The sequence below is a fragment of the Puma concolor genome, chromosome E2, assembly GCF_028749965.1.
Source record: "Puma concolor isolate L17-30 chromosome E2, mPumCon1.1.hap2, whole genome shotgun sequence".
Lineage (NCBI taxonomy): Eukaryota > Metazoa > Chordata > Mammalia > Carnivora > Felidae > Puma > Puma concolor.
The window spans coordinates 43351959-43369603 of NC_141681.1; the positions used below are offsets into that span (position 1 = coordinate 43351959).

The 17645-nt window shown below is 56.0% G+C and overlaps 1 protein-coding gene across 3 annotated transcripts in view; it reads left to right on the forward strand.

Annotated features, from left to right (window-relative positions):
• Positions 1-2868, forward strand: part of CHST8 (carbohydrate sulfotransferase 8) — a 127148-nt gene extending 124280 nt beyond the window's left edge. For all 3 annotated transcript variants that reach the window (XM_086689600.1, XM_086689602.1, XM_086689601.1), the window contains exons 3-4: positions 706-743; positions 1299-2868. In XM_086689600.1, coding sequence (XP_086545726.1) covers positions 706-743; positions 1299-2408 — 1148 coding nt within the window. In that variant the 3' untranslated portion in view covers positions 2409-2868. The remainder of the gene's footprint in view (positions 1-705; positions 744-1298) is intronic.
• The last annotated feature ends 14777 nt before the right edge of the window (positions 2869-17645 follow it).

Sequence of the window (17645 nt, forward strand, 5' to 3'; positions counted from 1 at the left end):
CAATCACTCCACGCCTGGGCTCTGCTCAGCTCTTTGGGGGAGACCAGCGTGAGCAGGAGGTGGCCAGCTCACGCCAGAGCCCCAGGGCCAGCCGAGTTGGCCAAAATCTCGAAGTAGATGCCTAGGTTAGAGGACTCCCCAGAGACAGTGGGGAGGCACATCCAAGGGAAGGCATGTGTTCCACTCCCAGGCCTGTGTGTGCAAAGGTGTGGGTGTATGTGGGATTCCGAGTACAGAAGCTCCACATGGACTAGATCGAGGGCTTGCCAATGCGTAGAGAGGATGGGCAGAGCTTTCTGAAGGGTCCTTTCCCCATGGCTTAATGATAGCGTGAGGTTGTGTGGGGGTGCGGGGCAGTGCTATGAGATTCCTGGCTGTTCCACTGAGCAGATGTGTGGACACACCTGGGCAGGGCACCTTTCGAGATCTTCCAGGTCACATTGGGAGGTAAGATACTGAGAAGTCATCAGCTTGGGAGCCTGTGGGACCACATCTTGCTGCACCCTCATTTTCCATGTGGGTAGAGGAGTTGAGGGACCCTCGCATTGAGCCATGCCTGCTCCTCTCTGCCCCCCTGAACTGCCTTTTCGCAGATCCCACCCCCAGTGCCCTGCAGCCCGCGTGTCCAGCATCAAGAGCCCGTGAGCAGGTCCTTGGGAGCCACATGGTACTTCTTCTGCTAATATTGTCCTCTCTGCTTTTCAGGAATAAAGTTCAGCATCAGGCCACAGCAGCCCTACAACGTGAGTTCTGAGAGTCGGATAAATCTCAGCACCGGCAGCCTGGGGAAGGTTGGGGAGGGCAGGGGAGAACACTGGGAGCTCTTGTTGAATTCATTCTTGGAAAGAAAAATGTGTCCGGTCCTTCCCAGGGGCCTTGGGAACAAAGCCCACAGCTTTGGCCCCATGAATTTCCCTTTCCTGTCGGATGGCAGCTTTGGACTTGTGCTAATAGAGGCAGTAAATTTGCGCCAGCCTCCTCAGGCCGCCGGCTCCCGCCGGCTCGCCTCGCCGGGTGCAGGTTCCTGGGAGGCCTGCGCCATCTCGTGGCTGAAAAGATACCTGCACCTCTGCCTCAAGACCATGGCCAGCTAGGGGTGGGGGGCCTTTGGGGACCGGACCTAGGCTCAGACCAGAGGGGTCAAATCCCACAGGGTCAGCTAGTCTCTTCCTTCACCCGGAATAAACTCAGGCCACAGAGGGGGCAGGGACCCCGGCCACTGTGAGCGTCTGACCTGTGTGACCCGCAGCGCCCAGCTGCCGTGTCCATCCTGATAACTATTTCTCTTCTTGACTCAGGATCTCCCACCAGGCAGTTCCCGGGATGGTGACTTGAAGGCCCCTACGGAGAAGGTCACCCGAGACTTGTCCAGCCGGGCCCCAAGGGGCCTCAACCTGCTGGTACCCGACCGGCCTCGAGCCCCCCGAAACATGGGGGCCCGTCTGCGACCCCGGCAGCGCCGCCGGCGGCTGCTCATCAAGAAGACGCCCGCTGCTGCAGCAGCCATCCCGGCCAACGGCTCGGCCGGTGCCTTTGTGCGGCCGGCGCCCTGGGCCGCGGCCGGCCACTGGGTCACCCTGCAGCGGAGCCAGCAGGAGCGCAAGCGGGTGATGCGCGAGGCGTGCGCCAAGTACCGGGCGAGCAGCAGCCGCAGGGCGGTCACGCCCCGGCACGTGTCCCGCCTCTTCGTGGAGGACCGCCACCGGGTGCTGTACTGCGAGGTGCCCAAGGCGGGCTGCTCCAACTGGAAGCGGGTGCTCATGGTGATGGCCGGGCTGGCCTCGTCCACCGCGGACATCCAGCACAACACCGTGCACTACGGCGGCGCCCTCCGGCGGCTGGACACCTTCGACCGCCAGGGCATCCTGCACCGCCTCAGCACCTACACCAAGATGCTCTTTGTCCGCGAGCCCTTCGAGAGGCTGGTCTCCGCCTTCCGCGACAAGTTCGAGCACCCCAATAGCTACTACCACCCTGTCTTCGGCAAGGCCATCCTGGCCCGGTACCGGGCCAACGCCTCTCGCGAGGCGCTGCGGACGGGCTCCGGCGTGCGCTTCCCCGAGTTCGTCCAGTACCTGCTGGACGTGCACCGGCCCGTGGGCATGGACATCCACTGGGACCACGTCAGCCGGCTCTGCAGCCCCTGCCTCATCGACTATGACTTCGTGGGCAAGTTTGAGAGCATGGAGGAGGATGCCAACTTCTTCCTGAGCCTCATCCGGGCGCCGCGGAACCTGACCTTCCCCCAGTTCAAAGACCGGCACTCGCAGGAGGCCCGGACCACGGCCCAGATCACCCACCAGTACTTCACCCAGCTCTCGGCCCTGCAGAGACAGCGCACCTACGACTTCTACTACATGGACTACCTGATGTTCAACTACTCCAAGCCCTTTGCAGACCTGTACTGATGGGCGGGGCCCGCGGCCACTCACCTGTCCGCGCGGGCATCCCACTCTCCGTGGTCCCTCACCCGAGAGCTGACACGTACCCGGAGCAACAGGGCTCTGCGGATGTGAGGAGCCGTGGCTGCTCCGTGCCGCTGGCCCGAGGTGGAGGACAGAGGCCCGGGCCTCGGGTGGGGACTCTGGCCCTTGTTCCATACCCACTTTCTCACTCCTCGGCTGAGGAAGATGCCCGGGGCTGAGCAGGACCCCAGCAGTCCTAGCTGCATAGGCCTAGCTCGGCCAAGAGTCAGGATGACCAGGGAATTCTGAGGCCCTAAGGATGAGGGCCCCAGCGGTAAGGGATTTCCTGCAGTCCCTTAGCCATTGCCTTGTACCAAACCACGTGGTTTGCAGCTTTTCTATGACCCAGGGGGGAGGTTCCCTCAGAATGAGGTTCCAAATAAAGCACATGGTTTCCAGAGTAGCGGTGTCTACACTTTGTGTTGGTATGGGAACACACGGACCCTTCCCCAAGCTGTGGGGGCTCTGTCTCCCTCCCCAGGACCGCCTGAGCCGGGCACCCGCAAGCCCCGCCCAGGGGAGCCCAGGGTGGGAGTGGCCTGTGCGAGAGGGGAGCTCTCGTTCACCTCCCACTCAGGCTCCTGAGGCCAAGACAGGGTTCTCTGTTGTCAGTACCAGCACATTCATCCTGAAAGGAGAAAATAGACCTATCCCTGTGGAGGCCCACTGGGGTCCCTTCTCGTCACTTTGTGGGGGCCCCCTGAGGACGGCCAGAGCTCTCTGGGCAAACCACTGGGGTCAGCGGGGCGCTGCACAGGGGTCTCAGGGGGTGAGGCATTTCCGGTGGGGATCGATGCTATCCCTCTCCCTAAGCAGGGCTTTATCTCTGTCATCTGCAGACCCTCATGACCTTGGCCTTGGCCCCTGGCTCCATTCACCTGACCAGGCCACCTTAGAGATTTCAGGACTGCCCACCCCTAGGGGACCACATTCTGGGGGAGGAGCAGAAGCCCCCGGGGGAGGGGGAGACGTCTCCCAAAGTATATATTTTCATACACAGAAGTGGCTCTGAGATGGTCAAAAGCCAGGGTGATTCTTGAAAGGTCTCAAAGTGTGTTTGTTGGAGCTTTGAGTGCGGCCGTGGCCGTTCCTGTTGGGGGTCTCGTCTGTAAAGGAAACTGCTGCCTATCTGTAAAGGTCTGTCTGTCTGCTTCCAGGTCCCATCTCTCTGTCAGCCACATGCCCTTCTGACTCTCTCTGTGGGTCTCTTTGCGGATCTCCCCAGGAGAGTGCTCTCAATCGGTTCCCATTTGCTGGGGGAAAGGCTGCTGGGGCCCAGGAGGAGGGGACATGCTGGTGCCTGCTGCTCCCTCCTTTGTGCCTCCACCATGGGCTCTGGAAACTTAAGTAGGACAAGGAACTGAGGCTGCCTCCCACCGGCTTGGGGTCACATGCCTCCAGGAACCCTGAGCAGGGTGAGCACCCCCTACCAGGTTCCAGCAGGAGGGGCTGGCCATCTGGCGGGAGGAACTCACGGGAGGTGAGAAGGAGGTGAGAAGGAGGCTGTGGTCGGGGCCCGAGGGGCTCTTGGGTATGGAAGTGGGGAGACGGATGGATGCCTAGGGGCTCAGAGAGCCAGAGAGGCTATCCTGTACCTCTGCCAAGGCCAGGTCAGCATGAGAGGAGGCAGGGAAGGAAAAGGGAGATGGAAGTCACCACGCGAAGCTAGTGTCTCTGGTCGTGGACGCATCTGGTGAAGCCTGAGGCAGTGTCACCATGTCATCTGATCAGCAAAGGGAACTTCTGGGAGCCTGAAGGACACTTCACTCATGGCTGCTGCTTGGAGACAATTCGGGTTGTCATGGGACCATCCCCCCATGGTGTGTGTGCGTGAGAGAGAGAGAGAGAGAGAAGAAGGGAGCAATGTGTGTGGGAAATGGGAGCAAGAAAAGACGTCTTGACTCCTGAAGAGTCAGAGACAACCAGGCCTGAGTTGGGCAGATGTACACACACAACATATCCGTCCAAGAGGGCCTTTCCTTCTGGGTGGCGACAAAGAATCCAGCCAATGATCACGATGACCACTTGATGGCCCCCAGCATGACCTCCAACTGTAGGCCAGAGGCCTGAGCCCCGAGACCTCCCCTACCTCCACCGAGGTGGTGCTGAACCTCAACGCCTCCGGCCCCCAACCCCAGACTCAAGCCTCATGTAGCCTGAGGACTTGAGGACAACACATGAATGAGTGTGGGTGTGAGTGTGTGTGGGTGTTTGGGTGGGTGGGCAGTGGGCTAGAGTGCTTCCCCCCTGGGGCCTGTGAGCCGCAGAAACCCTGGAGTCCCCTGGAAGGGGGATGTGATGTCCAGCCAGGGGGCCAGGTGGGAGATTCGGGCACCACTGGCCTCTGCGATGTGGCCAAACCTTCCCCCCTGCCCACATCCCCACAGGCTTGGCTATACACACAGGGGCCCGGGACAGACATGGTCAGGCGTAGATGGAGAGTCTTCCAGCACCCACGTCCCCTCCCAGGCCTTTGCCAACTTCATCCTCTGGGTTGAGCCCATTGGTGGGGCTGGGAGCCCCAGGAGAAACCCAGGACCAGGAGGTGGCCTGCCCTCACTCCCCCAACTCCTCCTCGGCCTTTTTTCTCTGGGGATCACCCATGGCTGATCACGGGGATTTCCTCCCGGTGTCTCCCCACCACCCCAGAACTGGGCACCAGGGGCTGAGGGAGACCATGGGCCCCAGAATGGACCCCGTAATCTCCAGGAGTGGGGGCAGGTGGTGTGGGGCTGAACAGGACTGGAATAATGCTGCCCCCATCTCTGGGGGCCCATGCTGATGGTACAGTGATGCTGAAGAATGAACACACACCCTGGAGTAGACAGACTCACAGAAGCCTCGCCTGGGGAGGGGAGGGGAGAGGATGAAAGGTGTTTGGCTGCTCTGGCTGGAGGGATCCACTGCTCAGGCTTGGGGGAGGGAGGGGTCGGTTGAAGGCAGAGGTGGGGGGAGGGGAAGAGAGCATGGAGAGTCCTGAGCTCTGCTCCACCCTGTTGGCCTGGCCCGGCCTGGAAGTGAGGCCTGCTTGCTGCGCCCCGACTTCACGGGGCCCAGAAGGGCCTTTTTGCACCGGAGTCCCCGCTGTGAGGCGGCAGCAGAGGGTACCCAGGAGTCTGGCTGGGCTGGGGCCGCTTGCGAACAGATGCTTCTGTCCTCGCCCTCGCCTGTGGGCCTGCCTCCTGAAGCAAAGGGGGAGACAGTAGGCTGCAGGGCTGCTCCCCAAAGCACATGAAACCTAGGGCAAGTGGCAAGGGTCACAGGTCAGAAGTGAGTCGTTCCAACCCAGGGGCGCCTAGGGCCTGCCAACCTGACTCAAGCGCCATGGTGGGCCAGGCTGTGCTGGCCTCTCCCATAACTGCCCGATATACCCCTCCCAGCACCCCTGACAATACGCGCGCCTCGCCCTACTTTATAGGTAAGGAGCTGAAGCACAGAGAGGTTGTCAGAACTGCAGAGTGCCAGGACCCGGAGCTGGGATCCCACCCACGCGGTGGGGCTGGGACCCCTCTTGTGCCATCACCGCGCCCCCAGCTCCCACGACCGTGCGGTATCGGGTTGGGCGCTGGGATGTCGCCGGTTTCCGCCGGCAAGGCAGCACTCGGCCACAAGGGGACGCTAAGTCCTCGCTCTTGAGCAGCGGCCCGGGCTTCCCCAGCCCGCCCACGAGGTGGCAGCAAAGCTCCGACCGCGCAGCTCTGGGCGCGGTGGCGAATCCCTCACCGCCGCCGGAGACCCGGTCCCCGGCCTGCCCGCCCCCCCCCCCCCCCCCCCGATTGGCCCGTCTTCTGCCCTTTCTCCTTCCATGGAGTCATGGGGGTCCTGCCTCCCCAGATATCTCTGGGCAGACCCCAAAGGCCACTTCCAGAGGACCCACCGGCCCCAACTCCAAGTCCGAAAACAGGCCCAGTCCCCCCACCCCGCGCCCAGCCCACCTCACATGGGCCTAATGGGGCTGGAAGGTCCCGGGACTCTCTAGAAAAGACAGACACAGGGAGGACGCAGAGCATGGAAGGGCCACGTGTCACCAGGGGTGAGGAGGGAGCTTCCACTGCCCTTGTTGGCTCCACTCTTGTCTCTGGCGACAGGCTTAGACTGGGAGTGGATCCCGACCTGCCTCAGGACCTGTAACACTGCCTCGCTCCTGCGGCAAACCCCACACCAGCCAGCGCCCCCCTCCAACCTGACCACCACACTGCAGGAGGACATGACAACAGGAGCACAAAGGACACAGGGCCGTTAGCAACCTGCTGTGTTCGTTCTCCCACTTTCCTCAAGGGTGACCTCAGCACGCATATGTGACACACTCATCCAGGCATGTCCCTGCACACACACATACCCATCCTCGTGAATACACACACACACACAGAGATACGGATGCACACACACGTGCAGATGCACACATGCTTGTGAACTCACACCTACACACACACACAGACCCGGGTGCACATGGACACGGACACACAGAGAAAGGTGCACAGCTAATGGCGTGCCTCTCGCTTGCCTCTCATTCCTGAAAGGAACAGGAGGGACCAGAAAGGCCCTCACTGTCCCCCGTTGTATTTTTGCTCCCTCTGTCCGGCTCTCCTTCCCGCCCTGTTGGAGTCCCCACTCACTCTTGCATCCGAGCCCTTTGTCTCTCCTTCAAAGACGTTGCTCACACACTCACCCCTCCTTCCCTATCAACAACCCATCTTTAAAAAAGAAAAAGCCAGGAGCGCCTGGGTGGCTCCATGGGTTGAGCATCGGACTCTTGATTTCAGCTCATGTCATGATCTCGTGGTTCGTGAGTTCAAGCCACCACATCAGCCTCTGTGCTGATGGTGCTGAGCCTGCTTGGGATTCTCTCTCCTCTTTCTGCCCCTCCCCAACTTGTGCTCTCTCTCAAAATAAATAAATAAACTTTAAAAAACATTTTAAAAAGAAAGGAAAAAGCCACAGCCCTACATCCCCTCCAGCTCTTGCCTTGTTTCTGTTACCTCCTGCCCTGCAAAATGTATCCGGCTGCCCCATGCCTCCACTGGCCTTTTGCTCTTGAACCTGCTGTGGTCTACCTTCCGGTCCCGCCACCCGTGGAAAGAAACAGCTCACTTCCGCGTCTTCAATTCTCCCACCTTCTGAATTCTACATTCTGTCTACACACGCCCTGGATGAGCTCAGCAGTCTCACATTCGTATGATCCCTGACCTCCAGACCCCCATGGCCAGCATCCCGGCCCTTGCCTCTGTTGGCAAGTGTAAGGGCACATCCCTCCGAGCCCCGAATTTCTCCCCTGCCGGCCTCCCCAGCCCCAGGCTTCCTGTCTCAGCCCTCCACCCCTGCATCAGCCTGGACTCTTCCCTTCACGTCGTTCTCTCTGCCCCCCCAGTCCTGAGTCCACGGGTTGCCTTCCCCCTCCAGTGCCGTCATCTTAACCCAAGCCACTGACATCTCCTTCCTAGGCTCCTGAAGCAAAAATAAACGATCATGGTATTCACTGGTTTACCAGGAACTGCTCTAAGCATTATATACCTATTAGTTTATTTAATCCTTACTACAACCCTGTAAGGTAGATGCAATCATTATCCTTCTCCATTTTTACAGATGAGGAAACTGAGACACAGAGAGGTTGAGGCACTTGCCCGAGCCCACACAGCTATTAAGAGGATGTTCCAGGATTCGAACCCTGGCAGTTTGGCCCTGGTGTCCACCAATGTGCAATCCTGCTTTTTGTGCAGCGTGGAGGTCAGAGCTCGGCTCTCCTAGAACTATGTGGTGGGTGGAGGGAAGCGGACAGAGATTGTGGCCCAAGGGATCTAGACTGGACAAAGAGGAAGGGCTGCTGGGCACAGGGAAGGCGGGAGTTGGGAATCTGTGAGCTTGGAGATGATGCGGCTTCCTGTGGCAACGAGGGCGGACCGTGGCCAGGGATGGGGGTCGGTGGCTGGCCAGGATGGGCAGAGGGAAAGGTTACTGGACAGAGATTACCTCAGTTCCAGAACTGGCAGATAAGTCATGTCCCACAGACTACCCCCTTCGCCTCCTCGGGGGTCCGAAGGTGCCATCATCCTACACCCGTGTTGCCACCCAACTGAATCAGATCACGCCTGTCGCCTGGAGCAGCCTGTGTCTGCTCGACTGTGCTCCATAACTGTCTGTATCTACCTGACTGTCTGGCTCAGCCCATCTGTCTGAGGACGTGGTGATGCCAGGGCCACAAGTCAGGCCTCCCCTTGGGGTACAGAGCCTGGGAGCCGGGGATGAGGGGGTGGAAACCCGGGCTGCTGATGCTGGAAGTTGTTCGCGGGGAGACCTGGGTGTGCAAAGGCAGGTCCCACAGACCCAGGGGAAGGAGAGAACCCAGGGGTGCAGGGTAGGCAGGGAGGGCCAGTGCAGGCCAGCACGGAAAGCTACATTCTTACTCTGCAAGCCCATGTGCTGAATTTTACTTTTCCTTTTATTTATTTCTTCTTCTTAAATCCTGTTTCTCTCCCTGAGGCATCTAATCTATTATTTAACATTGGATTGTACGATTGAAACTCCCAGGCAAATTGAAAATTATTTGTGTTTGAGGTTTCAGGCATGAGGCGGAGGCAACCATTTCTGGGAGATCCTGAGCACCGAGGTGAAGGAGAAGACCCCGCAGCCCTGCTCCTTCAAGGGGCTGGGTGGAGCAGGGGGTCCGCAAGGCCCAGCAGGCCCCTCCCGGGGGCTCTCAGCCCTTGCGCACCCAGACCCCGAAGCTCAGGGGTCATTAATCTCCACGCGGCATTTCACTTGGGAAATGCTGTCGACACCTCCCACTGGCCAAAGTCCTCATAGGCCAAGCAGGTGCAATCAGTCACCCCAGCCCCGCGCCCACCCTGGGGGAAAGGCCTCGGTCACAAGAGAATTAATGACACGGGGACAAGGGCTCACCAGCATTTTTCAGGGGTTAGGCTCTCCCGGAATTGCAGCCAGCGTTGCTGGCCTAATGGGGTGCCCAGGGGTGAACTGAGGTGGGTGGGAACCAAGGGGCGGGGCTCAGGGTGGGGCTGAAGTCTGACAGGCTTTGAGAAGGGGAGAGGTGTGGTCATATTTGCATAGCAGGAAAGACCATTAATGAGGCCGGGAGGCCATCAGCATGCATCCATTCCACATTTTTCTGAGCGATCAACAGTGTCAGGTGTTGTGCGAGGCACTGTGACCACCTGATGATGGCACACATACTCTCCCAGCCCAGAACCAGGGCCCAGCATCGGGGATAACGGTGAGGCTGAGCCCGGTGAGGTTTCCCCACATGGCCCTTGGCCACTCAGGTCACTGGAGCCTCCATTGCCCCTCCAGGAACACTGGGAGAGGCAGGGGGTCACAAAGGATCGTCCTGGACCAGCCTGCTGCCAGCCCCTTCCACAGATGCTGCCAGGACTCGGAAGTTGTGCCCCCTCAGTCCCTCACTCCTTTGTGCAACGACACCCACCCTCCACCCACCCCATTATGTCCACAGACATCTCAACTCCTGGGCAGTGTCTGGCACCAGGACTGAGCCGCTACGTACACTTATCCATTTTGCCTCCTGTCCTCCCTCCTGTGACCCAGAGCCAGGCCTGGGGACCCAGCCTGGCCCCCACCAGGGCCAACAAGGGGCTCGCGCTAATATGCGTGTATTTAGAATGAATATAACTTTGCAACCCACAGAGGGTGCATCATCTTTGCAGAGGTTTGTGGAATATATGCAAAAGCTTATATCACACGCATATGCACACACACACGCACACACACACATACACCTCAGTTTTCAAGGAGGGAATGTAAAAGCCACATGTTTAGACAACAGCGACAAGGACTGGAACTTGTAACAGCTGGGCCCTTTTGGTAGCAAGTATAACGAATCAGTAGCTCCAGCTTCCGATGAAGGAGGCCCTTCTGAGGCTCTGATACTGCGTGGGCACACAGCTGAGCTGCAGGCCCTCAGAGCCTGGGACCCTGAGTGCCACAAAGCCTTTCAATATCAGGCTCAACCCTCCCCCCTCTCCCTCTGCGAGATGTTTCATGCTTCTCTGTCCCATTAGGACCCACTTCCTCTGCTGTTTCTATGCCCACGGCAAAAACACAGGCAGAGAGCTCACCGTGGGCCCCGCTGCCCTGGGTGGCCCCTCCATGCCCAGTCCTGACCCCAGGAGACTCCGACGGCCCCGCAGAAATCTGTCCTGCAGAGGGGCGTCTGGGTGGCACAGTCGGTTAAGCGTCCGACTTCAGCCAGGTCACGATCTCGTGGTCCGTGAGTTCGAGCCCCGCGTCAGGCTCTGGGCTGATGGCTCAGAGCCTGGAGACTGTTTCCGATTCTGTGTCTCCTTCTCTCTCTGCCCCTCCCCCGTTCATGCTCTGTCTCTCTCTGTCCCAAAAATAAATAAACGTTGAAAAAAAAATTAAAAAAAAAAAAAAAAAGAAATCTGTCCTGCAGAAATATCAGGCAGGGGTACAAGAAGGTGTGTGGACAATGTTCACTGAAGCATGGTGTGAACTATCAAAGCTCTGCAAGCAGCCTAAATATCCATGAGCAGGGGAACGGATGGACAAAGCGAGATGCAGCTCTGGCTACCCGATACAATGTGTCCATTAAGACAAATGTTTTAGTGTTTATTTATTTATTTTTAGTGTTCATTTATTTTTGAGAGAGGGAGACACAGACTCCGAAGCAGGTTCCAGGTTCTGAGCTGTCAGCACAGAGCCCGACGCGAGGCTCGAACTCATGACCGTGAGATCATGACCTGGGTGGAAGTTGGACGCTCAACCGACTGAGCCACCCAGGCACCCCAATGTTTATTTATCTTTGGGGGGGGAGGGGCAGAGAGCAAGGGAGACACAGAATCAGAAGCAGGCTCCAGGCTCTGAGCTGTCAGCGCCGCAGTCCTTCTCATTCATTCAGCAGATACCTTCTGAGTACCTGTTGTGAGAGACCCACCATGCTCAGTGGAGGGGACACGACAGTGAGCGAGAACAAACCCCAGCACAGTCTATCTGGGGAGTCGGACTCTAATGAAATAGTAGCACCCAAAGGTGCAGCGTCAGGAACCTCAAAGAGCTCTGAAGACAACCCAGACAGAGAAATCAGGGAAGCCTTCCCAGAGGAAGTGGCAGTGGAGCCAAGATGAGGACAAGTGGGAGAGGATGGGAAGAATATGTGCAAATGTCCCGCGGCAAAAGATTCTACAGCCGGGCAAGGGACAGAAGGAGGTTGCTGGGGTTGGGGCTGGGACAGAGAGGCTGGGGTAGATGTCATGATGTGCCACCCAGGTCCCCTTCAGGGAAAAAAGATTTCCAGTCTCTAGATTGCTGCTGGCAGACAGTCCACCACTGCCAGGTCTTTTAAGGGATCAGCCAGGCTAAAGACAACTGTCTGCCTAAGGTCACATCACGCCCAATGACAAGTCAATATGGGAATAGAAAGGCCCTGTGTCCTCACAACAATTCTGAAAAGTTATCCAATTCCAAAGCTCCACATGTGTAGACAGAACAATGGCCCCCCGAAGATGTCCGTGTCTTAATCCCCAAAACTGGTGAACGTGTGGGCTTGCATATCAAAAGAAATTTTGACATGGATGGATGCATGGATGCTTGCTGATGGCCTCCCAGCCTCATTAATGGTCCTTCCTGCTATGCAAGTGTGACCACACCTCTCCTCTTCTCAAAGCCTGTGGGACTTCAGCCCCACCCTGAGCCCCGCCCCTTGGTTCCCACCCACCTCAGTTCACCCCTGGGCACCCCATTAGGCCAGCAACGCTGGCTGCAATTCCGGGAGAGCCTAACCCCTGAAAAATGCTGGTGAGCCCTTGTCCCCGTGTCATTAATTCTCTTGTGACCAAGGCCTTTCCCCCAGGGTGGGCGCGGGGCTGGGGTGACTGATTGCACCTGCTTGGCCTATGAGGACTTTGGCCAGTGGGAGGTGTCGACAGCATTTCCTATGATTAGGGATCATGGAGAGATGACCCTGGATTACCCAGGTGGGCCCAATGTAATTCCCTTAGAAAAAGGAGACAGTAAGGGTCAGGGAGGGGATGGGACGATGGAAGCTGAGGTCAGAGTGATGGCAAAAAGCAGCTGTGAACCAAGAATTCAGGAAGCCTTTAGAAATTGGAAAAGGCAAGGAAATTTTTCCAGAGCCTCCAGAAGGAAGACAGCCCCGCTGACCCATTTCAGACTTCTCAACTCCAGAGGTGTAAGATATTAAATACGTGTTGTTTCAAGCCACTAAATCTGTGACAAAGTGTTACAGCCGCCAGAGAAAACTAACACAGCATCTTCTCCAACTTCTGTCTCTGCCCAGTCCCGCTTTCTTCCCCTCCACTCCATGCAGGTTGATCCTGGGAACCTTCCCTAACCAGTCTCTTGCATGCTAATGAGATCTGGTTCCTGGGAAACCCCCCCTACAGCACTGAGCACCCAGTGCTCTGAGAAAGCTGAGGTTGGGTGGGATTTCAGAGCAGATTCGCCCCTCCTGACTAGCAACAGGAGCAGGTGGGGCGCAGGCTGTCATAAGGTGACCAGGCAATTGTCAAAACTTTCACCATTGGCGAATTGGGGTTGTTTTGCCCTGGAAGGAAATGCAGTGGTACTTGAGAAATATCAGGGAAAAGTGAAATCAGTGGAATTCAGTGGCTATGGCTAAATTCGGCTAACACTTTGATAAGAGATAAAAGGCTGAGAACCGTTAAGAGCTAAGTGTGCCAGCCGGAAGACCTCTGTAGACCAGAAGGGGGCCCTCCGTCCCCCTGCAGGGAAAGGGCGGAGGACGCAGGGGACCGCAGAGCAGCCAAGTTCCAAAGAAGATTGGGCGACCTAAGCAGGTCTGCTGTGCCAAGGCCATGCTCTGGGTGGGACAGAATGGCACGGTGACATGTCAGATGGGACATCTGAACTGATGCACCCCAAAATCTGAGATCTCAAGATTGCCTTGAGCCCTCTGAGCCTGCAGAAAGTGGGCCAGTCTTCCCTGTCAAGGACTAATGCTCCCCTATTCTTTGAAGAAGAGCAGAGGCCTCTGCTCTGCAAGACAGGGTGCAGGTCCTCCAGGATCTGCCCCATCTCTCCTCCTGGCCTCTAGCCTTGTAGTCAGGGATCAAGTCACAACATAACTAAGCCAGAGAAGTGCTGGGTTTGATAAGGAAGGAAAATAACTACAGCCCAAAGGAGTTCCAGGGCCTGTAGCCCACGGGTACTGGCAGGAGCCAGAGAGCCCGGGGGGACTGGTTTCTGAAGGAGCATGGGCCGAGATCACGTGGCAGGGAGGGGTGAAGGGGCAGGGGCATAGACTAAAATAGGGTTGCTGAGCTTATCAATACAGAATTCAGTCTCCTAGCAAGGGCTACAGGAGATGGGGCGGACTGTGGCAGAAGCGTGAACAAAGAAATGCCCGAATTTCCGTGTTAGATGATGGCAGAGGGTCCAGCTAATGCTGGAGTGAATGGAAGACCCAGAAAACAGTCGAGACCATGCCCTTTGGGGGCCCGGTGGACACACTGTTTGCCAAAGCAACAGGGGATGGGCTGGCTAGAGTAGCACCAGGGTCACCAAGGGCAGGAGACAGCTCGCCTCTGCAGGCCAGGGCTGCTGGTAGGAGAGGCTCTCATAGCAGCAATGAGGACAAGAGGACCCCGACCACAAAGGGCTAGTGGTGGTACTTCCCCATCGCAAGCACGGTGGCTACGGTTATTGCAGCGAATGGTCAGGTCAGCGTGGCAGCTGAAGTGGCCTGGCCTGTGGAGAGACAGGGAGCCAGTCGGTAGAACAAGGTGCTCCCTGGGGGCAAAAATAGATGGGAAGCCAACAACAGTGCTACTTGGTCGGTACAAAGAAATCAAGAATGGATGATCAGGAGCCTGAGGGTAATCTTCCCAATAAAAAACAAAAACAGAACCAAAAAACAACAAACCTCAATGATTCTTTGCCCGGTTCTGGATGTAAGCCAGTTTTCAGGCTAGGAACCCGGCAACTGAAAGAGAGGTCGAGCCCCCAGGATAAGCCTATAACAGCAGAGCAACTACATCCAGTAATTGTAGTCCTACTTCTTCCCCCAAAACGTACACTGGATAAATAGGACACCCAAACAAATCTAGGACTTGATATTGATATGGTTGAGGTCTGGTAGGTCATGGTGGCCTTCCTTTACAGCGGGGACATGTAGGGCCAGATAATAAATGGAATGCTGGTCCAGGTCTGGCTTACAGTGGACCCAACAGATCCATGAATTCACCCAGTGGTCATTTCCCTACTCCCCAAACGTGTAATTAGAATAGACATACTTAGTTGTTGTCGCAACTCCCTCGTTGACTCTTTGGCCTGTAGTGGGGCAGGCCAAGAGGAAGCCTCTGAAACTGCCCTCTGCCCACTTCCAAGATAGTAAATAAAAAAACACATTGCAGGGGCACTTGGGTGGCTCAGTCGGTTAAGCATCCAACTTCGGCTCAGGTCATGATCTCACGGCCAGGGGTTTCAAGCCCCACGTCGGGCTCAGAGCTGGAGCCTGCTTCGGGTTCTGTGACTCCCTCTCTCTCTGCCCCTCCCCTGCTCACACTCTGCCTTTCTCTCTCTCTCAAAAATAAATAAACATTAAAAAATATATATATTGCATCTGGGGGGGGGGCAGATATTGGAGTTACCCCTCAGAACTTAAGGGATCCAAGGGTAATGGTCTTCAGTATAGCTCCATGGAATTGACCAGTTTAGCCCCTGCAAAAACAAGAGAGATCCTGGAGGACAGACAAGGGATTATTGCAAACTCAGCCAAGTAGTGGTCAAAATTACAGTTGCCATGCCAAACATGATATCTTTGCTGGTGCAAATTATCATGACCTCAGTACATGGTCTTTGGCCATTGATCCGGAAAATGCATTATTTTCTATCCTTATCAGAAAAGAGGATCAAAACCGGCATCCCTTCAGTTGGAATGGGTAACAGTATTCATTTACAGTCTCGCCCCAGAAATGTAACTCTCCAGCCCTCCGCCCAAGCATAGGCCCAAAAGATCGGGACTGGCTAGACAGTCGAGAATATCACATCGGTCTGCCAAATCAATAACCTCATGCCAGTCAGAATGAATGGGCAAGAAGCACCTAGTACATTGTGGCCTTAGTGAGACCCATGCACTCCGGTGGGTGAGAGGATAGCCCAGTGGCGTTTCCAGGGCCTCTCATATCAGTAACAATTTTAGGAGCTGCAGGGGTCTGGGGCATTCCAGGACAATCAGGGCAGAGCACAAATAACGGCATCTTGTACCTTACCTCAAAGAAGGATGCACAACGCTTGGTAGGTCTCTTTGGGTTCTGAAAACATAGTTCACATGTAGGAATACCCCAAACCACATACCAGGAGACATGAAAAGCTGTCAGCTTTACGTTAGCCCAGAGTAGGAAAGGGCTTTGCAGCAGGTGCAGGCTGTGTGACAAGAGGTGCTGGCTTGGGCTCTCTGACAGAGAAGACCCTATGGTACTGGAGTATCAGTATGGAGTATCAGTAGTAGAAAAAGACACCATGTAGAGTTGTGGGCAAACCCCAAGGAGAGAATTCTAATGCAGAACTTAATGTTCCGTCCCCAGGCCGTGCCACGTGGAAATTTACACATCTTTTGAAAATCGCTTCCTGGCCTGCTGTGGACTTTGGTATAGACAGAGTACCCGAATGGCCGCGAGACACTGTGACTGTGCAGCCGTAATCACCTGTCTTGGTCCACTCAGGCTGCTATAACAAAATAGCAGAAACAGGGTAGTTTAGAAACAAAAAAAATCTCTCTCACCGTTCTAGAGGCCAGGAAGTCCAGTTCAAGATCATGGCACCAGCAAGGTTGATGAGGGCCCTCTTTCTGGTTTATAGTTCACACCCTCTCACTGTATCCCCACATGGGGAAGAAGCTAGGGATCTCTCTGGAGCCTCTTTTATAAAGCACTGGTCTCTTGAATGAGGATTTAAGGATTCCTAAAGGCCCCACCTCCCAGTACCATATTTGGGGGTTAGGATATCAATATATGAGGTGGGGGAGGGGCGCCTGGGTGGCTCAGTCAGTTAAGTGCCCTACTTCGGCTCAGGTCATGATCTCCCAGTTTGTGAGTTTGAGCCCCGCGTCGTACTCTGTGCTGACAGCTCAGAGCCTGGAGCCTGATTTGGATTCTGTGTCTCCCTCTCTCTCTCTCTGCCCCTCTCCTACTCATGTTCTGTCTCTCTCTGTCTCTCAAAAATAAACTTAAAAAAATTGTTTTGATGAAGTGGGGGAAGCACAAACATCAGAACACGGCACTGCCCATGATAAACTGGGCTCTGTCCGACCCACCAAGTCACAAGGTCAAGTGAACCCAGCAGCATCCAGTATAAGACAGAAATGGTGCCTCCAGGACCAAGCGTGAGCGGGACGAGAAGCCACACGCAACACGTGTGAGCATATAACCCAGGCTCTCTTTTTCTTCACCACTATTGCAACAACGCCTCTCTTTTCTCACACCTATAGCCACACGGCAGGGGATATGATCTGCTAATGAAACAGGGAATAGCCAGAGCTTGGTTCAGAGGGGTATCGGCTTGTGGAAGCAAGTTAAAAAATGTATGATGTCTGCACTCCCACTCAGGGGTGGTCTTGCTAGATGGTGGTGAAGTGAAATCCCCCCAGTGGGTACAGCTCCGGGAAATGCCCCTGGTCATCCCCTTTGGTAGAAAGAGAAGCACTCGTGGGCCCGGAAGGAGACCAATTAGAAGAAAGGACAGGGCTGCGGGGCAGTCATGGTGATGGGACGTGGTTCAAAGTGTAAAGCTTGCTCTCTCACATGTGAACATTCATTGGAGAGCACCCATCATGGGAAGGGCACTAAACAACTAAAGCAACAGAATGACTTGGCCAAGTGACATCACCCAACTGCTGGCACAAAGAATACAAGAAAGAGTAGCCATGGGGGCAGGGATGAAGGGTATGAGAAGTCTAACACGTGGGCTCTTGCTCACAAGGCTGATGTAGCTGTTGTGCTGGCTGCGATCCTCCAGTGACAGAGCCCAACAGTAAGTCCCAAACCCAGCATCATTCCTTGAGGACACCAACTGGTCACCTGGTGGCAAATTGACCACACTGGATCCCTTTCATTCTGGAAGGAGCAGTGATTCATTTTATTAGGAATAAACACACATTCTGGGTACAGGTTTGCTTTTCCTACCCACAAAGTCTGAGCCAGGCTCCCATCCAAG